The sequence below is a fragment of the Balaenoptera acutorostrata genome, chromosome 9 (assembly GCF_949987535.1).
Source record: "Balaenoptera acutorostrata chromosome 9, mBalAcu1.1, whole genome shotgun sequence".
Classification (NCBI taxonomy): domain Eukaryota; kingdom Metazoa; phylum Chordata; class Mammalia; order Artiodactyla; family Balaenopteridae; genus Balaenoptera; species Balaenoptera acutorostrata.
The window spans coordinates 100,550,118-100,576,778 of NC_080072.1; the positions used below are offsets into that span (position 1 = coordinate 100,550,118).

Consider the following 26,661-nt stretch of genomic DNA (forward strand, 5'->3'; position numbering starts at 1 on the left):
ATCATTCGACCACAGTCACACCCGCCTGCCCCTGATTTGATGGCGGTCAGGGTTGGGGATGGCTTTAGAACCTGAGGCTTCTGTGAGTCTGGGCAGAGGCAGGAAGGACAGAGGCCTGGAGCTGACCTGGAGCTCCCCTACAGGCACAGCGATTCGTGGAGGGAGTGTTGGTCCTCCCCTCAGAGGCTGTCTGGGTGGTAGCTCGGGCCACTGGGCCGGAGAGGTGGCTCCCAGCAGGGGCACAGGACTCCTTACTCACATGCTCCCTTGCTCTCCCGCAGAGTTATGTCATGCCCAGACCAGCAGAGGGCTCCATGAGGATTTATAGAAGATGCCCCGCGTCTCGGCGCCTTTGGTGCTGCTTCCCACGTGGCTCGTGATGGTCGCCTGCAGTCCGCACTCCCTGAGGATCGGTAAGTGCTGCCCCTACGGCACCCTGGGGGCAGCCCAGCCCTGGGTGATGCCCCTCCCACACCCCAGGTGTCCGCAGGGGACATCTGACCCTGCGCTCTGCCCTCCCTGAGTTTGGCTGGGGCAAGGGTGGTGGTGGTGGGGCAGCCGACAGGCCGACAGCTACAATCTGCTCAAGCTGCCCAGCTCCTCTTGTGATGAGAATAAAGATGCTGAGTGCCTGTTGCAGTCTGTGATGGACTCAGCTGGTCACAGCTGTAGGTGAAGGAGGGTGGGAATGGCCATGGGGCTTCCAAATCCAGGGGCTAGAGAGCAGAGCAGAGATCATCTCTTCTCTCCTCTGATCAATCCAAGAAGGCTTCCTGGAGGGTGCGTTCCGATGAAGTGTTCTTGGTGTCCCTGACCCAGCTGCTTGGCAGGGCCTTTGCCTTGGTGTCTGCTCGCCCTACCCTGGTTCTGGAGAGGAAGGACAGGGCACTTCAATGGCGTGTGTCCGCCAGCTCCCTCCCTTGTCATTGCTGCCATGGGGGTGCCCGTTCTGGGTGTGGGCAGGCACTGCCGCCGCTGGCCCCATCAGCGTCCCTGTGCCTGGCGGAAGATATGGCTCTTTCCGGGGTCCGGGAGTGCCTGAGGAATCAGCTGCCTCCCCTGCCCCCCAACACCCCCAAGACTGAGCACAGCTCCTTAACTGCAGCTGGGCCACTGCCCGCTGGTCCGGGTCCCGGGGACGTGGCCCCAGCTGCAGAGATAAGGAGACACAGTCCAGTGCAGCAGACACTGTGTGGTCATCTGATGGCCTGGGATAGACGTGGGGTGTCGGGGATTGGGGTGTGTACATGTGTATAGGGAAGGGAGTCATTGTGGACAGACAGGTGGGGCACAGCAGTGAGGAATCCAGGCAGGTTGTGTTGGTCACAAGAAGATCAGTCCAATGGCAGGACCCCCGGGCAAGGCCAGGCGACAGCCCTAGAGGGACCGAAACACCAGACAAGTTATCCAGATGGGGGCCCACCTGAAGCCCCTCTGCCCAGACTGGGGTGGGAAGGGGGAGAAAGTGGATCCTGTGAATGAGGCAGGATCCTAAACTTGAACCTGAAAGGGTTAGAGGATGACTTAGAATGAAGATCATGATGCAGAATCCCAGGGACTTGGCCTAAAGCTCCTGAATTCCTCTACTTGCAATTAGGACTGGTTCTGAGGTCCCAGAGATTGGCATGATGGTGGTGTGGGTGGTCAGGAGGCCCTGGCAAGGCCAGGCATCATGGGCCAGAGGCTGAGCTGCAGGTCCCCGAGTTACTCCGTGTTCCGTCGTGGGTACATGGGCACGTCTCTCTGTGCATGTGCAGTGGCCGCTGATTGGAATCAGAAACAAGGACCAGTGACTCAGTTCTTCCCCTCATCCTGCCTTCGGCTCACCACTCTGCATACTTGAAAAAAGGAATTAAAAACAAAATCTTCCCTCCCTCTTCCCCATTCACTTCTACTGAAACTTCAAAACCTAATTTAATTCTGCTTAGCAGCAATGTAAAACGGTTCATATCCTTAAGATGCTTAATTTATAAGATGCCTCCAGTTATTCAGCATTTGCTGTGAGGTTTTCTCTTCCTCTAAATGAGTGGCTAAAGCGGTAACCCATCAATTTCCATTTGTCGCTAATGGGAAACGGAAAGGGATTGAGCCGGAATTGGCAGCTCCTCGCGGCCTCGGCTCTCCTGACACTTGTTCCCCGGGAGAGAAGCAGAAAGTGGAGCTGACAGATCCCTGTCTGGCCTGCTGTGCGACAGTGGAGGGCTTCAAAGGGACCCTCAAGCTCCCATCCCCACACTTGGAACAATGCTTGTCCAGTTCTGTCCTCTCTGCTGGCACTCGTTCTGGTTCATGCCAGGCCACGTCCAGCTGATTTCCAGCCAGGGGCCCTGCTGGCTGGCAAGGTCAGACTGGACCTAATCTACAGAGGCCAGGAAGCAGAGTGAAGTCAACAAAGAGAGAGGAAAGTAAAGAAAAGCCAAAATAGCAATGCCAGGGCTTGTTTTGCTGTCTCCTTGGTTATCCTGGGAGCCAGGAGCTTTATGGATGGAAAGGTGCTAATTACACGGACTCCAGAGGGGATGTGGAGTAGGGCAGGGATGGGAGGAGAAGTAGGTCAAGAAAACACAAGTAGCTGTGCTTAGCGGCAGGCAGCCTTCCACACAGATGGGCTGGACCAGCGTTGATGGCGACGGGTCCCCCAAGTCCTCCGGAGGCTCGCAGGAAGGGGAGGGGCTGCTGCTCCTTCCCCCACTTCCCACGGGTCACTTCTCCCCACACTTGATTCTTCTGGGGTTCCTCCCAAACCGCCAGCCTCAGAGTAGATGGCTGTGAGAGTGGGGCTGCACGAAGGGACCGGGAATCTCGGAGATAAATTGCCCCGCCTGCTCCAACCCCCGCCCCGCTTGTCAGCTGGTGACAACGTGGATGTTTGTAAAGAGGTGGCGAGCCCATTGCCCTGCCGTGGGACTGCTGTTTTTCATTCAAGTGAGGCACGGGGCGGGAGATACAGCCAAATTGTCTATTACAGTGTCCGGTGTTTACTCAACGAATGAGGCTTTGGGTAAGGGAAAGGGATTTTATTTATGATGGCAAGGCTGCCCGCATAAATTCCCCAAACTCTCACACATATGTCAACCTGTTTCAGTCATCTTTCTTCTGAAAATGACTTTTGATTTTGCTTCTGTCCCTCTGGGTCCTCTGAGTGATGACTGTGAGAGCCGCAAGTTAATAAATGCCCCGAAAAGACCACCCTCACCATCTCTTCAGCCCTCCATGACTTAAAGGGATCATCATTATATCTTAGAACCGTAAAGGATTCTATGGATTCCATTTTCCAACCTGCTCATTTCACAGATGAGGAGGGAGGCCCAGAGGGGGTGGTGATTTGGCCAAGGTCACACAGCAAGTAGGGGGCGGGGCTGGTGGCAGTCAGATCATCTTTTTCCGACCATTCTCCCATTCCCCTGTTCCAGCACACTTACTGCATTGTACTCTGATTATTATGGCATTTTCCCACCAGATTCTGAATTCCAAGGGAGATCGACCACGTAACACAGGTCCTGACACTTGACGTATGCAAGCATATCACACAAACTCAGTGAATGGGTGGGTGGATGAGTCCACGGCCCTTTCAAGATGTGGTTTCCCAAGAACACCTTCAGCATCATTGTTCTAAAGTTTCTTCTGGTCTTCCCTGTGCTTAAAGAGGTAGACTTATTGGAAGAAGTAGAAGAAAAAGGAGGAGGAGGAGAAAGAGAAAATGTCCATCTATCTGTCTTAGTTAAAAGAGAAAAGAGGAACGGGCTGGAGATCCTGATTGGGTTCTAAGGCAAGTTTTGGCTATAATGGTAAAAAACAGGGATTCAACTACTCATTTATTAATCCACTCAACAAGTATTTATTGAGTGCTATGTGCCAACACTGAAGACACAGTGCTAAATAATAATAATCCCCCTAATAATTACCACTTGGAAAGACCTCCCTCTCTGCCAGGCACTGTGCTAGGTGTTTCACATATTTCAGGCAATCTTCACACCAGAATTAATGATCAGATGTTATAGATGAAGAAACAGAGGCTTGGGGAGTTTAAATAACTCATCTAAGGTCACACAGAGACTGCAGTTCGAACCTGTCTCCAAAGCTTCTCTTTCTGCTTTGCTGTACTGCAGCTTTACACCCCTGGAGACATTTGGGATATCCCATTATCACAGCAGTCACATTAAATATATTGTGTTCTATCCGGCAAAGGAATTGAAAGATGGAATCATTATTGCTTTTATAGTCTATTGCTCTTTTTTGATTCTTTCACTCCCAAATAATTTCCTAAGAGCCCAGACAAAGTCCATCAGACAGATGAGGAAACTGAGGCCTGAGGATTTGAAAGGCTCGCTCAGGGTGGTACAGAGTCCTGCTCAGCGTGGGTGGCACTAGACATCAGCAGGTTGTTGTAGCAATTGAACCTCTTTCTTGTTTAAGTTTTCCCTGTGAGGTGAAGCAGCAAGAGCTTGGATTTATTTGACACTCTGTCTTACTAGGACCCCAAGCACTTTACAACTCCCATTTTTTACTGAGGTGGTTTCCCTCAATGAGCTCCAAGTCCTGCAGAGAGAATGTTAAACATAGAACATTCAAATGTTATGAAGATGAAGATAATAAGAGAATTGGGGGAGGCAAGGGGGAGGAATAAAAAGCAGTGGTTTTCTTATCCTGTTCTGCTATGCATTAAATATATCAGACACACCAAGATCCAAATATACCAACAGAATTCTGTGCCTTGCCGAGGACTCACTGTGGGGTTTTTTGAGTGGTGGGCTCCCCTTCATACTGTGACCACGTGATGTGATCACGTGATGTGATTTATGAGATTTTCATCAGTGTGTAACTCGATCTCTTTTCCAAATTGTCACCCATATAAGCAATCAGTTGGTCTTTCACATTAGTGACAAATAGAAATTGATGACTTTCTCCTTCCTCTGTCATCTAGAGAGGGAATCCATGTACAAAGCTTTCTGGGACACTGATCCCTCCCCTGACGAACACCTTAGGAGATCTGTGTCTTTCTTATTATGTCTGTATTCCTGGGTCTAGCACAGTGCCTGGCCCATAGGGGTACTTCAGAAATGTTTGCAGGATGAATTATCTAATGGCAAGTTTTGAATCTTGAACTGACCTATCAGTTTTCAAATTTCTCTTCTCACAGATATTGGTCAGTGCTCAAAAATGCCAACTGGTTTTATTTAACAGTAAGTGTACAAAATACGTATTTGCAAGAGTAAATATTTTGCCAAAGACAGTCCATGAGGGTGTCTGCCTGCATGTGTGCTTGCACGAGGCTGTCTCTCCTCTCCTTCCTGCCCCACCCCTGCTGCCACCACATCTTCAGAGGGATGAGGGAGACTTGGCTGCCGTTAGAAAGGCATCCAGGCCAGTGTACCGTGTGGAGTCATCTGTCTTCGCCTGCGGCTTGGTCTTCTGCCAGGAGCACCACACTGGATACTTTGAGGACGTTTATCTTCTCTCAACCTTTCCAGAACCCACTTGTGAACTACAGCCTCCGGCCATAGTCTCTTCTGCTGAGAAGTGAGGGATGAATTAGGCCTAGGTGCTCCATTTTACAGATATGAAAAACTGGGGTCCCAGTAGGCAAAGTGAGTTGGCAAAGGCCACTGTGGCAGTGCCAGGATTCCTGACTCCCAACTGCCTGGTGACATTGGTGCCACGGTTTACAGTGTATAACATGTTCTTACACATGTGTTAATTCAGTTCCCCCAACAAGCTGCAAGCTCGGTAGAAGTAAACACATCTTATGGAAGAGGAGACTGAGCTTCACAGAGTTTGCGGCTTGCCCAAGCTCGCATGGAGGGGAGTAAGAGGACAGGACATCTCCCAGGCAGGGACAAAGGGGGCCTGGCCTATTGAGTCCAGTCAGAGGACCAGAGGACAGCTGAGGTGGCGGAGTCCTGAATAGCCTAGGCTGTTGGCAGTACATTCTTTTTTTTTTTTTTTTGGCTGCGCAGCTTGTGGGATCTTAGTTCCTTGACCAGGGATCGAACCCATGTCGCCTGCAGTGGGAGCATGGAGTCCTAACTACTGGACCGCCAGGGAAGTCCCAGCAGTACATTCGTTCTTTCTTTTTCTTTCTTCCTTCCTTCCTGGCTGTGCTGCGTCTTCGTCACTGCGCATGGGCTTTCTCCAGTTGCGGCGAGCGGAGGCTACTCTTCGTTGCGGTGCGCGGGTTTCTCACTGCGGTGGCTTCTCTTTGTTGTGGAGCACGGGCTCTAGGCACGCGGGCTTCAGTAGTTGTGGCACGCGGGCTTAGTAGTTGTGGCTCACGGGCTCTAGAGCGCAGGCTCAGTAGTTGTGGCACACGGGCTTACTTGCTCCGCAGCGTGTGGGATCTTCCCGGACCAGGGATCGAACCCATGTCCCCTGAATTAGCAGGCAGATTCTCAACCACTGTGCCACCAGGGAAGCCCCAGCAGTACATTCTTGATGGGAAAGCCACCATGGGCCAGAGTGCCGATGCCCAGGACCTCATGAAATCAGGCTGAGCTAAAGAGAACAGGCAGGTGACAGTAGGAAACATTATGTTTTCTTAAGCATATCATGGTGAGTCTGCGGGAGGAAACTGGGAAAGGTCCCAGGAGCAGGGGTATTGGAGAGAAGGGAGGCGGCTGTTGTTCCCTAGCTAAAAGCCCTAGATCATAGAGCTGATTTCCAACTAATTCTGGTACGTGGCTGCCCGTGTCCATTGGTGGTAGAATGGCCCGGTTTCCCCGGACTCTCATTTTGCCCCCTCCACCCATGTGCTGACCCACAGTATCTTCCGTCCTGCTGGGTGAAGCCCTGCCTGGCAGAGACACACATGATTTGAGACAACTGGCATGATAATATTTTGTCAGAATTTCAAAAGCCTGTCCAACTCTGTGAAGTGGTTTACAAGAGTCTTGGGGTGGGGAGTGAGTCATTAGCAAGCTCTAGTTTTGGGAGGGTGGTTTGTTGTAGGGAGAGATGATAATTATGGAGGGAGATTTGGGTTTGATGTAAAAGAATGTTTACCCGACGGGTGGAATGGGCTGTTCTGATACTGAGGTCCCCACAGCTGGAGGTGGCCATAGCTGGAGGTGGCCGTAGCTGGAGGTCCCCACAGCTGGAGGTGGACAGAGAGTTCAGCATCAGTGGGAGGTTGGACCTGGTACCTCCAGGACCCCTTCCAAGCTGGGCTCCTGTGCTAGAATACTTTAGCCTTTGGTCTGTTCTCATACTCTTTGGGAGGCATCCTATTATCACTGTGTTCTCATTAACAACCATTCATGGGAGCTTAGAGTGGAGGCAGCCATCTGCCTGATTTAAGCCATGACCCCATTCGGCCACAGTTGCTTAAGCCAGCTAAGACATGAAGCCCTCCTGAGTCTCCTTCCTCTGTTGGTGTAGACCTGTCTGGGTGTTTCCTTTCTCCCTGTGGCCAGCGCTGCGGTGTCGGAGAAGCACAGAGGCTGCTGCCTGCTCTCAGCCGAGCGCCTGCGTGTGTGTGTGTGAGCCCAAGTGGGCGGGAGGCACGTGTGTGCCTCGGCGGAGCCCGCACGTCCCACTCACAGCCTCGCAGCTCAGCTGCAGGCAAGACAGCGGTCACACTTAGCTCTCATTAGTCTGGATGCGGGGGCAGAAAGCTGGGCGGGGGTTGCCGATAGCTGTCGGGCTGGCCAGCAGCCCCTCTGTGTCTTGTTGGTGTGTGTTTCTTCCCGTCGAGCTGAGTTAGGGGCCGATCAGCTTGTGGGGGGTCCGCTGCCTCTTAAGCCCACACCGATGAGGGGCGGGATGCAGAGGGCGGAATCAACTCATCCAGTCCGGGCTCAGCAGGTGCCTGGTGGGGCCATGCCCAGCCCCTGACCGGGAGGTAGTGCCACCGTGCTAGACTCAGGAGGAAAACCGACGTAACTGGGGGTGGGTGACCACCTGGGGCAGCCCATGAGAGGGTCCCTCATGTCTTTCCCTCTTCCCTTAGCCCCTTCTGTCCTGACTCACCCAGTTGCCTTCCATGGCTATTCCAAGCTGATAGGGGTCTGGAGAGCAAGGGGGACACCACAGAGCCTGATGTGTTCTGGGTAGCACTGGGGTTGGCTCAGGAAGGCTCCATCATGGTGTAGAGGTGGACGCCAGAGCCTGTGCTCTAACCAGACTGCCTGGGTTTGAATCCGAGCGCCACCCTTTACTAGTTATGTGACTTTGAGCGAGAACTTAATTTCTTAATGCTTCAATTTTTTCAACTGTAACATGGATGACAGTAGTTGCTACCTCATGTTTTTATGAGGATTCAATGAGTTATTACCTAGAAAGCACTTAGAACAGTGTCAGGCGTGTGGTAGGTGCTGGGAAAGTGACACCTGTTATTGGGAATGGCACTGTTGGCATCTCTTAGCCTTCTCCTGCCTGGAACACACTTCTCCACTCCTCCACCAAATGCTGTCTCTCCCCTTTTTCTAAATCCTGCTTTAAATTCACCTCTTTCTAAGAGCCAAGAATCCACACCCGGTTTGGAAAGCTCTTACTTCCAGAATTCTCAGAGCGCAAGAGGTACGCATGCTGACTCAGTCACACACGGGTTGCGCTGTCTTCTTTGGTCCATACCCGCCTATTTTTGCAAACATTTAAAAAACCTTATTTGAATTTCATCCATCCCAGCAGCCTAACAGCATCCTGAGAGACTGAGTTCTATCTTCTCTACCTTTCCGGTGTCATGGGCTTTTCACACTGAGGTAATGGTCCCCGCTACTGGCTAGTGGATCTGAATGATCCCTCATCTTAAAAACCTCCCTTAACCCCACATCCTTCTTCAGCTAACCCCCTATTTCTCTCCTTCCCATTGCAGAGACACTCTGCAAAAGAATTCTTATGCAAAGCTATCTCCATTTCCTCTGCTCTCTTACCCAATCAATAGGACTCCCTCCCATCAGATTTTCACCCCCATCCATGGTGCCCCCATGGCCTCATCCAATCATCTGTCCCCAGGCCTCATTTCACAGGCAGCATTTGGTATAGTCTTTCTCTCGCTCTTCCTTGAAACGCTTCTCTCTCTTGGCTCTGGGTCGCACTCCATCTTGGTTCTTGCCCTCCCTCATTGGGCTCTCAGTCTCCTTTGGTGATTCCTCCTCGTATGTCCGACCTCTGAATACGGATGTGCCCCAGGGTTCTGTCCTTAGACCTCTTCTCTCTCCACCCACTCCCTAGTGATCTCATTCAGTTTCATGGCTTTCGATGCGATGACTCTCCAGTCTCATCTCCAACTCTGACTTCTCCCCACAACTCCAGACTTATACGCCTACTCCTCATCCCCTTTTGGATGTCTAAGAGAAACTCAAATTTGACTTGTCCAAACTGTTGATGTTCCCCTCCAAGCCTGCTTCTCCTACCGTCTCCCCTGTTTCATACATGGTCATGCCATTCTATCTGTTTGGACTTAGGTCCCAATCCTTGGAGTCACGCTTGACCCCATCTTTCTCTGATATCCCATATCCTCCCCATCAGCAAATCCTGTTTGCTGTACCTTCCAAGTATATCCAGAACCCAACCACTTCTGGCCACCTCCGCTGTGGCTTTCCCATTCCGAGACAATATTCTCTCTCCCTTGGATCACTGCAAAGCTTTCCTACTAGTTTCTGTGCTTCTCTCTTACTGTCACTTTTGTTTCTCAAAATGGCAGCAAGGATGATTCTTTTAAAATGTAAGTTGAATCATGTCAGTCCTCTGCTCAACTCTTCCAGTGCCTTCTCATCTCATCTCATCTCAAGTCAGAGGAAAAGGAGTCCTTATGGGGTCCCTCCCACAGGGCCCTCCATGATCTGCCCCACTGTTCTATTACTATTTGTTCTCATCTCTTACTCCTCTGCCTCTTGTTCACTCCACACCAGCCCCTCCCCCTGGCTTCCTTGGTGTTCTCTCTGCCTAGAACAGTCTTCACCTAGATGTCTGCATGGTTCACTCTCTCACTTACTGAAGGTCATGCCCTGCTCGCCATCTCTCTCTCTCTCTTCCTTGCTTTGTTTTTTCTATAGCACTTGTCACCATCTGACGAACTGGGTCCTATTCGTTTATTATCTGAATCCTCCCATCAGGCAAAGCCCTTTGTTTTGTTCTCTGCTGTTTCCCCAGCATGTAAGACAGTGCCTGGTATACAGAAGGTGCTCACTAAATGTCTACTGAATGAGTGAATGATGCAGACCCAAGGGAGGTCCCAAAGGAGCTTCAAACTTGAAAGCTGTTGGAAGGCAGAGATGATGATGGCCTCACTCGACACAAAAGTTCTAAACAAGTGTTCCTTGCCGAGGACAGTGCACTGGCCCTGCTGGCTTCCTGTCCCCAGGTTCTCTAATCCCTGCGGCAAACCCTGGGTCTGAAGGCTAATCTCCATCCCATTCTGAGGAAGTCCAAGCCAGCAGGTTAATGACTCAGCATCAAAATGAGTCTTGGCTGCTGGTCTTACTTTGTCCCTCAGATCCAAACGCCAAGCTGTTGACTTAGAGTCGCCTCCCCCAGCTGTACGGCCGTTGCAGTGCTCACGTTTCTGTCTCGTCATCAAGTCTGAAACCTCACTTTCATATTCCGACTGTTTCTGAGCTCCCATGGGACGCTGGTCAGGCCTTGCTTGTCTTAGTCTTCCTAGAGCTTGAGGACCTGAATCTGGACCCAGCCTCCCAGCTGGGACCCTGCCCCCTGCTTCCAGCTCTTTCCTGAAGCCGCCAGTGTTAGCCGGGGTCCCTGCTTCTTGTCTGCCACAGACTCTCCCAGTGCTTCACCTGGCCTGTCTGCTTGTACTTAGATTCACAAGATCTTGATGGTGGCAAGAGTCCCCAGTATAACCCAGTCCACTTTTGAAGAGCTCCGACCATCGGTTTTCCTATCTGGTGAGCCACATCTGTCTCTCTGTGCCTTCCACCTACTGTCCTAGCTCTGTCTGTCCCCCAGGAGCCTGCAGAGCAGGCCTTGCGCTCTTCCCTCTCACGGCATGTCCGAGATCTGAAGCACTGTCACTTCACAGCCCCCAGCATCTTCTTTCTTTCAGAGATTCATCTGACTGTTCCTTCCTTCTCAGCATTTGGATTCCACTTGTCATCCTGGTCACTCTCCTCTGACTAGGTTTTCTCTTTTCTCCTTCCCAGGTAGGATGTGTCCCCACATCAGAGGTAGGCACTCCCCTCATCTGCTTCCAGGCACCTGCTCCGGCCTGATGGGATCTGGTCTCCAGGTTCAGAGCCCCCGGTCGGACCCATGCCCACCAAGCCCTGGCTGACCCGTCTTTTGGCTAAAGAAAGCCCATCTAGGTCTCCATCTACATCCTGTGAAATGCGCCCTCACACCCCCAGCTCCGGCTCTTCTCAGGCTGACTTTGCTCTCAACCCCAGACCTGATGCCACTCTTTGAAAGCAGGCAGCAGGTTGCCCCCATGTCTGAAGATACCTTTGTTAAGGAATCGGGTGCTGGGAGGTTCCCTAGGTTGTGTCACCCCTGTGGCTTCTTCCGAGATGTGCTTTCCCATCCTTTATAGTACGTGGTCTTTCAAGCAGGGAGAGACACTGGCAGGGGAGGGAATGCCACTTGGCTGGCAACGCTCATAAATTTCCCCCAGTGGCAGGGATCTAACCACGTGAGACTGAGCTTTCAGCTCACAGATGAAAGAACAGGGATTTTCTCTGAGATGACAGAAAAGGGAAGTGGATAGCCCTGGGGGCCTCAGCAGGAAGCTCCGCTAAGGACTCGTTCCAAAGAGGCACCGGCCACGGCCTGGGTGGGAACAGAGTGGCAGTAGCTGGCCTCACACCTCTGGGTAGCCACCGGGCGGCCTCGGGCCAGCGGACACGGCAGGGGAGCGCTTTCTGATGGCCATCTGTAGGGAATTCTCCCTGCTCTTCCCGGAGCCCTTGGAGTTCCTGAACCTAAAGGGACCTTTACCTCTAACGGTGGTTGAATGCCAATTTCCCCTTTAGAGCCAGTTGGGAAAACCTCGAGAGCTAAAGGAATTTAGTTGTGAAGTGGAAATGAGTGGACTTGGTGGAGATGAAATAGCATGTAAGTATCTATGGATCGTCCCCATTGGAGCTCTCCCTTTATTTAATCAACTTCTTCCTCATCTGCCCAGGGATTATCTCTCAGAGAGCAGTACTGGCCGCTGGACAGGGCCACCCTCTTGCGGGATGGGCGGGAGCTGTTGCCTTTGGCTTGTGGTTACAGCCTGGGCGGGGCTCCCTTTTGGGTCTCGATCCAATGCCTATCTTACCATGAAGCCATGAGGATGGTCACCTGGGGGAGCTTGGACTTCACATTCAAGTCTTCATATCCTAGGCATTATGGGCAAAGCAGCCTCGGATTCAAAATCCAGGGGTATTACTCTCCCTTCTTAGCCACGTTCCTTCAGGCAAATTATTCAACCTTTCTCATGCTCAGTTTCCCATCTGTAAGCTGGAGATAACACTTTAGCATGCAGGAGATTATCGTGTTAATTGAAAGGAGATATGTAAAGTACCACACAGGGTGTGTAGCATCTAGTAATATTTAATAAATATCAGTTCCCTTTCTTTTGTTTCTTGCAAAAATAGTAGTTTGCCCAACATTATGGCAAGCATAATTCAGGGTGGCATCGTAGGGTAGTAGAGTGGGATTGGGCTTTATTGACACACAAACTTGGAAATGAGTTATAGTTTCAACATGTGACCTTGGGCAAATTATTTGGCCTCTGTTTTCTACTATAAAATGGGGGTAATAATACTCACCCTGTCTATTGAGGTTTAAGTACAATAATATATGCAAAACAGCTAGCACAGTGCCTGATAATTAGCAGGAGGCCAATAAATAATAGTTATTATCAGTAGTTCTATTATAATTACTATTACTACAATGTTCTACTGCTGCCATAACAAATTACCACAGACTTAGTGGTTTAATCCAGATAAATTTATTAATTTACAGTCAGAAGTCCAGCATGGGTCTTGTTGAGCTAAAACTAAGATGTCAGCAGTGCTGTGATCCTTTCTGGAGGCTCTAGGGGAGAATCCATTTCCTGCTCATTTTGGTTGCTGGCAGGATTCAGTCCTTGCAGTTATAAAATCAAGGTTCTTACTTTATTACTGGCTGTCAGCTGAGGCTGTTCCCAGCTTCTAGAGTCTGCTGCATCCCTTGGCTCATGGCCCCCTTCTTCCATCCTCAAAGCTCAGGATCATGTCATTCTCAGATCACAGCTCCCTGACCTCAGCCACAAAAGGTTCTCTGATTTTAAGAACTCATGAGATTGTATTGAGCCTGCCGGGATAATCCAGGATAATCCCCCCATCTCAAGGTCTATAACCTTAATGACCTCTGCAAAGTCCGTTTTGCCATGGAAGGTAACACATTGGCAGATTCCGGGAATTAGGACCTGGACATCTTTGGGGACCATTATTCTGTTCCTCTGTTTGGATGGCTCCCCAGATAGGAGCCTGAGCCTCTTGAAATCATTCTCATGAGCAGTGCTGTGTGCAGGGAACTGTGCTTGCACTTGGAAACTGGCCCCAGTCCAACCCTTGATCTGATTGCCTGACTCCTGTTAAGGTCAACCCTTTTGCATGAGAAGCAGACAAGCCCAGAGTCCTGAAGCCAATGCGTTCCCTCGATGGGTAGAGGGACCCCGACAGGACGGCCACATGACTGTGACTGAGACTGTGCCGCAGGAGAGAGAGCTGGGAAGGGACTGTGTAACGGGAAGCACTTCATCACGTTGATTTAACATGTCGTGGCTCTAAAGGAATAACCTACAAGCAGAATGTTATCTGAAGCCATGTCACGTGGGCTCTGCTGGGCTTGGCTTGGAGTGATGTGTTTATTTCCTGCCATGGGGCCTAGAAAGAATAATGTCCCCCCAGAGTCCCAGCAAACTGTCTCCTACCCTGCTTGTCATCCTTCCTGGAAGGAACAGATCCTCTCGTGTTTTAGGAAGGCATGTGATATAGGAAGGTATTGCTATGAGTAAGGAATTAGGAGACCTGGGCTTTAGGGCTGGTCCAACTTTGTTCCTCTGTCCCTTGGTCCTTATTTAACGCTGACAGTGCCCTGCAGCGGGCTGGGGTCTGTGGGAAATACTGGAAACAGGATATTTTGTTGTTAATGTTCTAATGTGAAGAGGCAAAACTCAGACATGAAGGAACTCCAGGACAGCACAAAGCAGGGAAGCATTGAATGCTAACCGGCCAGCTCCAGAGTTAAGCAATGATGGCTATGGTCTGGGGACCATGGGCACGTTGGCACTTTGGGCTTCCTTTTACCTTCTTGATATGTTGCCTGTTTCCATCTAATGAGAGGGCGGAGGACCATCACTTTCAAGGACCGTATCACAGAGGATGGAATGACATTCATGTGTATTGAGCACCTAATATGGGCCCATCACTGTCTGTCTATAAATTACATCATTTAATTTTTACAACGATCTTCAGAGGTAGGTTTGATAATGTCTGGTCTGTAGGTACAGAAACCGAGGCTTGGAGAGACTGAGGTCACCCATGCAGAACATGGAAGACCCTGGATTTTTTTTTAATATATATTTATTTTATTTATTTATTTTTGGCTGCATTGGGTCTTTGTTGCGGTGCACGGGCTTCTCATTGCGGTGGCTTCTCTTGTTGTGGAGCACAGGCTCTAGGCGTGCGGGCTTCAGTAGTTGTGGCATGTGGGCTCAGTCGTTGTGGCTCGTGGCTCTAGAGCGCAGTCTCAGTAGTTGTGGCACACGGGCTTAGTTGCTCCGCGGCATGTGGGATCTTCCCGGACCAGGGCTCGAACCCGTGTCCCCTGCATTGGCAGGCGAATTCTTAACCACTGCACCACCAGGGAAGCCCCAGGACCCTGGATTTGAACCCAGATTTCTTTGGCCCCAAGCCCATGCTCTGTCCGCCACACTAGGCACTTCCCATCCTTGCCCCTGCTGTGCTCCCCGCCGCGGAGCCCCTGGGAGAAGTGGGGAGAAGGTGGGTATGAACGAGTTCTACCCAAGACCCCCGGGACGCCTTGATTTCTTTAGAGAAGCAGAAGGCAGACGCCGCACCTGAGCCCCGCTCATTGCCCCTTGCCCTTGCCGGTTTCCTTTGCAGACATTTGACGGAGAAATTAACTTAGAATTGAACCACAAGAGTAGCGCTGAAGGCACCTTTAGGCTAAAAATAAGAGCAGAGGCTGCGCCGCTCAGAGGGGACGAATCTGCTCGCTGCCTGTATTTACAGCCGCTTATTTATTAGATTCCAAATGATGTTTAACCAGGAATCATATGGCAGTGATCTTTGATTACTTACGCGGCTAATGCCTGAACATATATTATTATTGCTATTTATTCTGCCCTGTTAAATGTACTGGGTGCTTCTCTCCCAGGAAGGTGCCAAGGAGAGGGACCCAGAGAGTCCCTGCATTGTAAGATCAGCACAAAGCCCCAGGGGACTGAGAGAGAAGGGGGCTTGGCAGGTGGTCCTGAAGACCAGGTGACAGGCTCTGCTGGGAGTATTTTTAATTTTTATTATTATTATTTTTTGGCCGTGCCCCGCAGCATGCGGGATCTTAGTTCCCCGACCAGGGATCGAACCCACGCCCCACGCAGTGGAAGCGCGGAGTCTTAACCACTGGATCGCCAGGGAAGTCCCAGGAGTATTTTTTTTTAAAAAGGGGCAGTCCTTTGGTATAGAGGGAGTGGGGATGGGAGTTGGAGAGGACACCCTAAAAAAAGGGAAAGAAGAGTATAAAGTAAGAGTTGGGGCTTTGGGGGTCAGAAATATCTAGACTTATAATAATAGCAACATTTATTAAATAATATTTGTTATGTGCCAGGGACCATGCTGTTCAAAGTCGTTGAATGCTGCCGTCGTGTCTGTTTTACAGATGAGAATGCTGAGGCTCAGAGAGTTCAATAAGTCACCCAGGGTCACACAGCTGGTGTGAGTCCGCAGCCAGCATCAAAACCTCTGGCAGCCATATGCCCATGATACTGTCCTGCCTACTTCAAAACCAGTGTCCTGTCCTCTTTTGCTTAAGCTTAACTTTTTGAGTAAACAGCCCAGGAAAAGAATGGAAAACTTGTCCCTGAGGCCTGAAAAGCATGTGGAGACTGGAGTTCTTGGCTTCCTTTGTGCTTTCTGAGTGCTTTATGACCTGCTCAGGATGAGCTGCCAGCAGACCCCGGGGCATGCTCCCCCCAGGGCCACCTGGGACACACCTGGAGCAGGCCACTGGGTGGGGCGGGCAACGAGGGTTTCAGGGTGTTGAGTAAAGGTTTCTCGGACGATGGGACCTCCCTGCCCAAGCCCCAGAGTGGGGCAGCCAGGGCGTCTGCAGGTGGAGGTGGTAGAGGCCTGGGCACTTCTGGGCCCTGGTGCCCGAGGATTGGAAGCCCTGTCCCGCCACATGGGAGACCTGTCCCACCACAGCCCCTCGGAGCCCCTGGGCGCTCTCCCTTTCACCTCTCACTTCCTCCCTCTTGCCCAGCTCGTCTTTCTAGAAGGAAGCTCAAGCTCCTTCCCAGGGCATCTGAAACTTTTGCAGCCAGGCTGCAGACCATCTAGACAGCCCCACCGTTCATCATCACGTCCCCATTCCCATCCCTGCCCTGTAAACACTCACCAGTGGGCATCCTGCCCTCCAGACACACTGGAGTCCCTGGAACGCCCCTGCTTCTCCAATCTCTGGGCCTTTGCTCCATCCGCCTGGAACACTCCTCACCTCGCCTGCCCTGCAGAATTTTCTTCATCATTCAAGGCCTCGCTGTTCCTCTAAGAAAACTTCCCTGACTGTCCTTTCCGTCCCCACTCACAGGGCTCTCTGCCCTTTCCCGCTCCCACGGCACGGTGTGGGCGGCCGGCTCCACCTCAGCCCTCGGCCCACGTGACATAGTGATGAGCGTTGTTCAGGCGCTGGTTTCTCTGGGGGCCAAGAACACGTCTTACTACCTGTCACTCCCCCGGCCTTGCTCATAGCAGGTGTTCAGTGAACATTGGTGGGATGAATGAATGAATGAATGAATGACTCAGTTCTTACCTTGGGCTACCATGGAGAAGGTGTTTGTTCCCCTCAGGACTATATACCCAATGGCTTTGAAAATGGGGCCCCTGGGGCAGGAAACGGACTACAAGAGCTAAGTTACACATACTGAAATAGAACAGCAAGGGGCCTGGAACATTCTGGCGGGGGAAGGAAGGAAGATGTTAGCTGGCTGTGTGTCTCAGAGTTTAGAAAGGAGAAAGAGATGCAGGCCGGGTGCAAAAAGTAAACTTCCAGAATGTCCTCCCAGCGCCCCTCTCCTCCCTGTAACATGACGTACAGCCTCTGGCCTTTTCAGTTCTAGCAGACACACCGTTGGAGCATCTGACCTTTAGAAGGAGGATTGCATGCTCGGGCCAGCATCACAGGGACCCCTGCCCGACGTGGATCTGATGCCCGACTCCCACCCGGGGAGGCACTGCCCCACGGTGGGGTGGGCCGGCCTCGCGCCCTTTCACCCCCATCCCTCTGTGCCCTTGCCTTCATCTCTGCAGACGCAACCAGCGGCCGCCTGGGGTTTGGCCACATGCCACGGTGTGTGAGGAGAGGCTCCTCAGACAGCCGCAAGAAGGGACGTGGTTGGGTGGAGGAAGAGTAGAGAGGGACTGGGGGCAGAAGCCGTCGGGGGCAGGAACCGGGACCAGAGAAGCTCAGGGCTCGGGAGGGAAGCCCAGGAGGAGAATGAGCCCCCGGCTGCACGAGCTGTTGAATGTTCAGGGGCCACGTCACCCCTCTGGGCCCCCGTTTCTCCAGCTGTGGTCCTCCCGGCCCTGTCCAGCCCGGGATTCTGTGTTTCCCGGCAGTTCCTCTCTCTGGACGCTGCAACAGATGCGTTTGCGCGTCCTCCTGGCCTTCTCCTCCGTTGTTTTCTCTTCCCTCCCTCTCTTCCCTCTGCCCCCCTAAGTATTTACTGTCCACCTGGGTTTAGATTATATCCTGATTAAGTGCCATTTAGCTGTTGGCTGCCTGTTCACTCAGTTTTATAGACGCATTCGGCGAGGCACAGGGGCCAAGGCCTGATTTTGCAGAGGGAGGGTAATGAGAACAGGGCAGCAGCGGCCCACTTAGATTGGATTTTAATAAAGTTTCCAGCTAACCTAAATCATCTGCATCACAGGTGGCCCAGCGACCGCTGAGTGGAAAGGGTCAGCCTCCCCCCCGCTGCCTGCCCAGGCTGGGGCGGGCCAGAAAGCGCAGAATTGGGGCTGGGGGATGTGGAGGTGGCAGCCTGCTGGAGAGGAAGTGCCCTTCTCCCGCAGAGGACCCTCCTTGACAGCAAGGGTAGGGGGCTGCGAAGCGTGCTCAAGGTAAAGGCTGTCCGAGGGGAGACAGAATGCCTGCTCTTTCTGCAGCTGTTAATTAGTTGCAGATGATGAGATAATTCATAAAAATTAACAGTGATTTCCTTCATTGTGTTAATATGACCTGGCAATAAAACTGCTGTTAAGGATGACTTTTCTCTGCATCCAGGAGCAGGTTGTCAAGGAAAAAAGAGCCCTCCGTGGGGTGGAGGGAGGAAAAAAAGGAAAACACAACTGGTGAGAGAATGACAAGGGGAGTGATTTCCAAGCTTTGGCTGGAATCATCTGAACAAAGTCAAATTGAAATGCAAATCCTGTGTCTCTCAGAGCCCTGGCTGGGAAGAAATGCATTTGGTGGTGTCACCTTGGCAGCTGATGGGCAGCCAGACGGGCAAGCGGGGAGGGCTTCCCCAGCTGCTCAGTGGAAGGGAAGACGGCCATGGCCTCAGCTTCTGCCCCCATCGGGGAGTTGGCCTGGGCCCACAGGAGAATTCTCCAGAGAAGGGACACGCTTGCTTATGAGGCCTTTGAAGCCCAGCATGATCCTGCCTTGACCCCTCCGTCTGCATCTCTTAGAGCTCTTCTCTCTCACCCAGCTCTGCCCACACTGGCCTAATGTCAGTTTCTTGAATGTGCCCAGAGCCTTCCTGTCTTAGGGCCTCACACATACTTTGTCTAGACCATAATTTGACATCCCCGCCCCCTTTTTTTCATCCCGGGCTGAAGTATCATTTCTGCAGATAAGGCTTCTTTGACCTATACTTCTAGTGCCTGATGCAGCTTCCATATTGCATATGTGGAGTGAGGGATGGATGGATAAAGAGTCTTTTCCCTGCTTAAACCCTTCCCCAGTCACCTATAACCTCCAGGTTCAAACTCAGTTGCATATAGTGCCTGTATTCATTTGCTAGGGCTTCCATACCAAAATACTGTGTGGCTTAAACAACAAAACTTAATTTTCTCACAGTTCTGGAGGCTGGATGTCCAACATCAAGCTGCTGGTGGGTTTGGTTTCTCCTGAGCCCTCTCTCCTTGGCTTGCAGACGGCCGCCTTCTCACCATTTCCTCACGTGGTCTTTTCTCTGTGCACATGCCCTCCTGGTGTTCTCTCTGTGGGTCCACATTTCCTTTTCTTGTAAGGACACTGGTCAGATTGGATTAAGACCCGCCCTAATGACTTCATTGTAACTCAGTCACCTCTTTAAAGGATATTATCTCCAAATATAGTCACAATCTGAGGTACAGGGGGGTTAGGTTTCAACATACGAATTTTAGGGAAACCTAGTTCGGCCCATAACAGCACCCCATGTGATCTAGCCCCTGCCCATCTCACCAGTCACATCTCCACCTACCCTCCCGACTCTGCTCTGCTGGATTCCCTGAATATGTCATACTTTACCTGTCACCATACCCAGAAGGACTTTGTCCATGCATCTGCCTGATGAATCGCTACTCATTCTCTAAAACCCAGTTTAAATGTCCTGTTCCCCATGAAGTGTTTCCGGGCACTGTTTTCCCCTCCCTCTTACTGTTCACACTCTCTTGGGTCGTTACGTCTTAGCAACACCTTTCTCATAGCAGGTTTGCTTATGGGTCTTTCCTGAACTTGCTGTGCTCTTCTGAGAGCTTTGATCACTTTAGAGTGGGCACTCTAAATTGTTGAGGGTACAAATGAATGCTCAAAAATTTTTTGAAAACTCAAAAAATGGGATGGTGGGAAGTAAACAGATCTTTTTGAAGTTGAATTGATCAGTCTTGGTAGTAAATTGGATGTGGAGGATGAAGGAAGGTTAGAATGACCCGGTTTCTGGCTTGACCAACTAGGTAGCCAGAGGTGTCATTTATTAAAAAGGGGAAGAATGGAAGAGGAGCAGCCTTGGGTTTGGGGTTGGGGGAAGGGGAGGTTAGGAATTGTGAGATATCCAAGTCGAGATGTCAGGCAGTCAAATGGTTATAAGACAGTAGACCTCAGAAGAGAGGTCTTGGACGGATAGATAAAGAGGGGAGTCACTGGCATGTAAGTGGGATCCTGAGCCACGGGATCAGGCAGCCTTCTAGGGAGAGAACGGTGTGGAGAGTCTAGAACTGAGCAACCTAAAATGTTTACTCAAAATCATTAGTCAAGAAAGACACCATTTGGCAAAGTAGACATAGTCTAGTGAATCCACAGTAAACGGCAAGATTGAAGTATCTACAAGACTTAACCAGCCAAAATATTTTAATTGGCAAGTAAGAAGGGAAAACTGAATTTTTTGTCTGGGGGGCATATTGGCCAATGATGGTAGACTAGCTATAGAAAAATAGGGAATGGTTTTGAAAGATCAGCATGTCTCTTGGTAGACTGGCTGATACCACGTTAGTCCAGTGTGACCTCACACTCCATCCTAGATAAAGCAAACACTAGCCCTGGAGTGTCCAGTTGCCAGGCTAGGAAAAGTTTTTCCTAGTGATGTGTTGGAAGATTCTCAAGGGGTAAATCATGAACAAAGACTTGCAAATAAGTGCAAAACTTTTCCAGACCATTAACACTTTCTGGTAAGCCGTTTTTTTTTTTTCTTTTTTTTTTTCTGGGAGAAAGCAGAATGCAACAAATAGAATACGCATTTGATTTAATTGATGGCTGATGGATTCATTCTCTCATTCATACTCAATCTTAAGAAGAAAAAGAAGGATAGCATTTGATTCCTGACCTCCAAGGGCTTGTGGAGACAATACTAACACATATGAAAAATTGAATGACAGAGTAAGACAATTTACTAACTGTAGGAAGGCAAAACATATTTAAGTGCCCAATGAAAGGTGCAGATAATACATGGTATAGGAGCCTAGTAAAGGGAGAACTCACTCTCTCTGTACCAAAGTCATCAAGGGAAGCTTTTCTGTGCTCATCTGATCCAATTGCCTATCTTGGGGAAGTGAATGAAGGGTGCTTTTTAGGGTATACAGGAAGTCAGATGGAGTCAAATGGAATCTCTGAGCCTGTACTTCTGTGGACGATGACATTTAGATCTGCTGCCATCTATTGGTGAGTGTGGAAAGGAGCCAGGAGCACCGTCCGCAGGTGGTAAAAACAAAAGGTGCCAAGTAGAACAGGTGTTGGCACCCACCTCTCTGGGACAAGTAAGTTTTGGTTTAGTCCTTTGTCATTAAAAATATGGTCCTCAGACCAGCAGCATTGAAATCACCTGGGAGTATGTTAAAATGCCGCATCTCAAGCCCTATCCCAGACCTATAAAATCAGTATCTACAATTTAGCCAACCACCCAGGTGATTCTCCTGTTCATTAAAGTTTGAGAAACACTAATCTAGCGCTGGTGATTTAAGAACCTTCTGGGGGCTTCCTTGGTGGCGCAGTGGTCAAGAATCCGCCTGCCAATGCAGGGGACATGGGTTCAAGCCCTGGTCCGGGAAGATCCCACACGCCGCGAAGCAACTAAGCCCGTGCGCCACAACTACCGAGCCTGCGCTCTGGAGCCCGCGTGCCACAACTACTGAAGCCCGCGCGCCTAGAGCCCGTGCTCCACAGCAAGAGAAGCCACCGCAATGAGAAGCCTGCGCACCGCAACGAAGACCCAACGCAGCCAAAAATAAATAAATAAAATAAATAAACTTATAAATAAATAATAAATTTTAAAAATTAAAAAAAAAAAAAAAGAACCTTCTGGGCCACTTCCCGGGCCCTCCTCCCTGGAGATTCCAACTGGTGGGGCTGGGTTGAGACCTGGAAATTCATATTTTTAACAGGTACCCCCAGATGATGACTTTCCTGCCATCAGGGCAGTTATTTTTTTTAAATTAATTAATTAATTAATTTTATTTATGGCTGTGTTGGGTCTTCGTTTCTGTGCGAGGGCTTTCTCTAGTTGTGGCAAGCGGGGGCCACTCTTCATCGCGGTGCGCGGGCCTCTCACTATCGCGGCCTCTCTTGTTGCGGAGCACAGGCTCCAGACGCGCAGGCTCAGTAATTGTGGCTCACGGGCCCAGTTGCTCCGTGGCATGTGAGATCTTCCCAGACCAGGGCTCGAACCCGTGTCCCCTGCATTGGCAGGCAGATTCTCAACCACTGCGCCACCAGGGAAGCCCCCAGGGCAGTTTTGAAAGCTCAACTCCAGCTGTGGCCCGTGTCCCTGGGTCAGGCCAGCTATTCACCATGCATACACCTGGATGTAGGCACTCTTCTTGCCACTGAAATCATTCTTTTCAAGACCACCAACCAAATGGCGTTTTCTTGGTCTTCATCCTCTCAACCTCCTTTACCTCTGTGCAGCAGTTATAGTTTTGATGACCTCTTCCTTTTCGAAGCTTTCTCTTGACCTTCGTTTCCATTAGTCTTTCCCATTCTTCTACTCCTAACTACTTCTTCATCTCTTTTTCTGATTCTTCTTCCCTGAGCCCTTTCCTCTTCCCTCACCCTTTCTGGGCTGTCTTGCCCGCTCTGTGGCTGTGACTACCATCTCGATGTGAACAACTTCCACGTCAGCTGTATGTGGGAGGTCCCCCATGTGTGACAGAACCATTCAGGCTGAGGGTCAGTAATGCTACCCTCAGAGGCAGCAAGTGTGTGGGCTTTAGAGCCAAACAGTCTTGGACTTGAATCCTGCTGTGCACTTGTCAGCTGATGGGTCTTGAGTAAATTAGTTTGCTTTTGAGTCTGTTTATCTCTAAAGTGAGAAGAATAATATCTACTTCAGAGGAGCATTTTCGAGACCAGTTGAGATAATGTATATAAAATACATGACACATAAGAAATGCTTCATAAATGTTAAGTTTCTTTTTAAAAAATTCTTCTTGATAGGCACCTCCATCGAACTGAATTCCTTGTACCCATGCTACATTTTTTTCAGCTCTGTGTCTTTGCTCATAATCTTCCCTCTGCTTGGATCATTTCCAGTTTTGCTGTCTTTCAAGGTTAAACTCTGTTGCCACCTTGGTCCTGAAGTCTATAATCAACTCAATACCAAATGAGCTTTTGCACAAATGTCTGTATTTCTGTTACTCTTATGGTACTTAAATCACTTATACCTGGTACTATAATTATTTAGGCATATGACATCTTCCTTGCAAGACTAAACGCTCTGTTCAGGCTGGGCTTCTGACCTTATAGTAGTTTTATTTCCCAAAAGACCTGCACAGTGCCTGTCCTTTTCATGCCAGGGAAGCTCAGATGTCCTACTGGTAGTGGATAGGATTCATCACCTTTACCTGTGAAAGCCAACACATTACTCTCCATTACATATGCTAATAGAAGAGAGCAGCGATGTGGAGAATCAAAATAACCGACTGCCCCAACATTATTGCTGTTGGGTTTGGAAGGCATTGTGATGTTTCTGCTTCAGGTTTACCTTGTTGATTATGTTTCATCAGGCACACATCAAAATGACTCTGCATTCCATGTGCATACACCATCTGGGAAACTGAAGGGGATGATCCAAAAGTGCACGGAGCAGTGGGAGAAGCTCATTTAGGATTTCAGTTATCCAGGGGGGTAATCCACAAAGTGAATAATCAACCCCAACATAACTGAGAGATGGCTATTTTATTATTATTTCTCTCAGCTTTCTCTGGTCAAACCCCTTTATAACAATATGGGCATTAGTCAAGGGCACGCTAATCACTTATTGACATAAAATACTTCTGGTGATGGAGCAGAAGCTCTGTGTTTTGAATTGATGCCAGCCTATTATAGTAATGATGCCTTACATTTGTATAATGATTTATAAAGAGCTTTCATCTATTATTTAATTTTATCTTCTTGATGCCCTGAAGTACATAGAGTAGGTCTCATTTTCCTATTTGCCAAGTGTGGAAACCAAGGCTCAGAAAAATTAAATGACTTCCCCAGGCTCTCTTAATTAGATATAGACAGAGCCAGGAACCGCAGCCTTTGTCTTTTTACTCTTGGGTCCCAGTGCTTTTCCCACTTTATCATGCTCCTTTAAGGAACCTCCAGTTCTTTAAGATGTTTATTATGATTCACTTGGAAGATTTCCAGGTGATTCTTTTTATAGTTTCCAATTTTCTGGTTAAATTCTTTATTTTAATCTATTCTGTAAATTTTCTTTCTGTTTTTTGAACAAACATATCACATTTAGAGTCCTTTTCTTTGAACTCTGATATCTAGATCACCTGTGGGTCTGTTTCTGTTGTCTGTTTTTTTCCCCCTCTTGGATTTTGGTCATATGGTTCTAACTCTGGGTATACCTAATAATTTTTTTTTTATTGAATGCTAGACATTGTATAGGCTGTAAGATGCTCTGATCTTCAAGAGAGGGTTTACTCTTTGCTAGACAGAGTGCAACCAGTGATCTTAATCCAACTAAGGACTGAATCGAGTCCATGTGAGGTTGTGTTTTGATAACGTTCAGTCTGATTTGCCCCTCTTCCAGGGCATAGCCAGCATTAATTGAGAGTCTGGTGTGTTCACTGGGTCCCTTCCTGGCTAGGTCCTGGATTCTAGTCTTGTCTTTTCAGTACCTTAATACTGCAGAAAAACTCTCTGCTTCATGGAGGCTTTCTGCTTAGTTTGTTTATGTTTGTCTGTTTGGGCTTCTGTTACATTCAGCTTCAGAATTTTGTAAATGACCTCAGGGGAAAACTGGCCATGCATTTGAGGCCCCTCGTGCCCCTAATTTTCTCTTTCCAGTCCTAATACTGCCAGAAGCTCTGCTGACTTCTTTGTACCCTAGCAGCAGCCCTGTGCCTGTGTAAAGCCTACATCCTCAGCCTCTTGCCCTGCGCCCAGAAATGGCAAATTCTTCCGGGTTAGAAGCCACTGTGGAACACGAGTTCGCGTCTCCTCACTTTCCCCTCTCTGTAATTTTATCCTCTCTAATCCTCTTGCTCCAGCGGGTCTATGAGGCCTTAAAACAGATGAACGTTGTATTTTATCTGGCATTTCTAGTTGTTCTCAGTGGAAGCGTTTATTGATCTGCCTCAAACTATCCCCTCCTAACTGGAAGTGGAAATCCGATGTTTATTATCAACACAAAAAAACCACAGCTCATGTGGGCAGTTCTTAGCTGGGGGTCTTGGGAGGTGGCCTAGCTAACTGGGGGTGAACCTTCCCCAAGGCATTTACTAGAGTCTCTTGGCTGCCCAGCCAGGAAAAAGACAGGGAAATGGATGGGTTGTAACTCCGTGGCCCAGGAGGAAGGCATTCATTAGCCTGAGGAATGAGCGTTCGGCAAGCTCAGGAGGCCTCGATACTCCGTCAGGTTTCTAATGATTTTGTCAGTGTTAATCCCCCGGGTGAGCAGCAGCATTTTGATATCAGCAAACAGCTTGTGTTTCAGCCCAAATCACCTACTATGGAGTCCTGCATGAAAGCTGAAACAAATTCATCATATTTTAATGGGGTTGACAGAGGCTAGTCAGGATAACGAACACTGAAAATAGGGAGACGGGGCTCAGAGTGAGAGTGGGATGGGGAAGCACTGGCCACGGGACTGATCTGCATGTGTTCCAAGATGGAGTGTGCTTATGTGTGTGGGTATGAAAGGAGGGGAGACATTGTATGCACAGGGCTTCAGGGATAATCCCTTCCATCACAGAACCCTTTCTGAATGCCCAGTCTGGACCAGGTCCTGCGAATACAGAGATAAAGAAGACCAAAGTCCTACCCTTCAGGACCTCACAGTCTGGTGGTGAAGGTTGACAAGTGGCCAGGTGATTAATAACTGTAGTACTAGGCACTCGATGTAGGAATGTCCCTGCTGCATTGGAGCACAGAATAGGGACAGGGCTTGGGGATGGGGGGCCAGGAAATGCTTGAGCTATCTCTCAAGTGAACCCGTTGGGTGGGGTGGAGGACATTCTAGGCAGAAGCCATAGGTTGAGGAAATGTGCTGCTACAATATTGCGATAACACGCACGTGATCCTACAGAAACTGGGAGTTTCCATTGCCTCTGCCACTGCCCTGGCCAGGTCTTCAATGACCTCTTGCCTGGCAAAAGCCTTCTGCCTGCCTCCTGACTCTCACTTCTTGAGTCTATCCTACACGTTGAACCCATGTTTGTCCCCTAATATTCGGACCTGGCCATTGTTGTTCACCACTCAAAAATTTCTTAGGGTTTCTCTTATTTATAAAATAAAGTACAAAATCCTTGGGATGCATTCAGCCCTTCTGTGATCTGACTGTAACCTACTGCCCTTTCACCATCTTCAGCACCTTCCCCAACCCTATCCTGGGGCCCTGTTCTCTAGTTTTCCTGGACTACTCTTCCTGTAGACAACCAGTGTTTTCCTGCCCCCATGGCTTTGTCCATGGTCTTCCTTATGCCTGAAATGCCCTTCCCTGCCATCTTTGCCTGATGAAATTCTACCCTTTACTCAAGACCCTTGTCACATGTCACCTCCTCTCTGAAAGCTTTCCTGATCCTCTCT

At 49.6% G+C, this 26,661-nt stretch overlaps 1 protein-coding gene across 4 annotated transcripts in view; it reads left to right on the plus strand.

The window, feature by feature from the left end:
• Positions 1 to 26,661, plus strand: part of GRIK4 (glutamate ionotropic receptor kainate type subunit 4) — a 440,922-nt gene that overhangs the window by 137,073 nt on the left and 277,188 nt on the right. For all 4 annotated transcript variants that reach the window (XM_057553865.1, XM_057553866.1, XM_057553867.1 and 1 more), the window contains exon 2: positions 282 to 413. In XM_057553865.1, coding sequence (XP_057409848.1) covers positions 332 to 413 — 82 coding nt within the window. In that variant the 5' untranslated portion in view covers positions 282 to 331. The remainder of the gene's footprint in view (positions 1 to 281; positions 414 to 26,661) is intronic.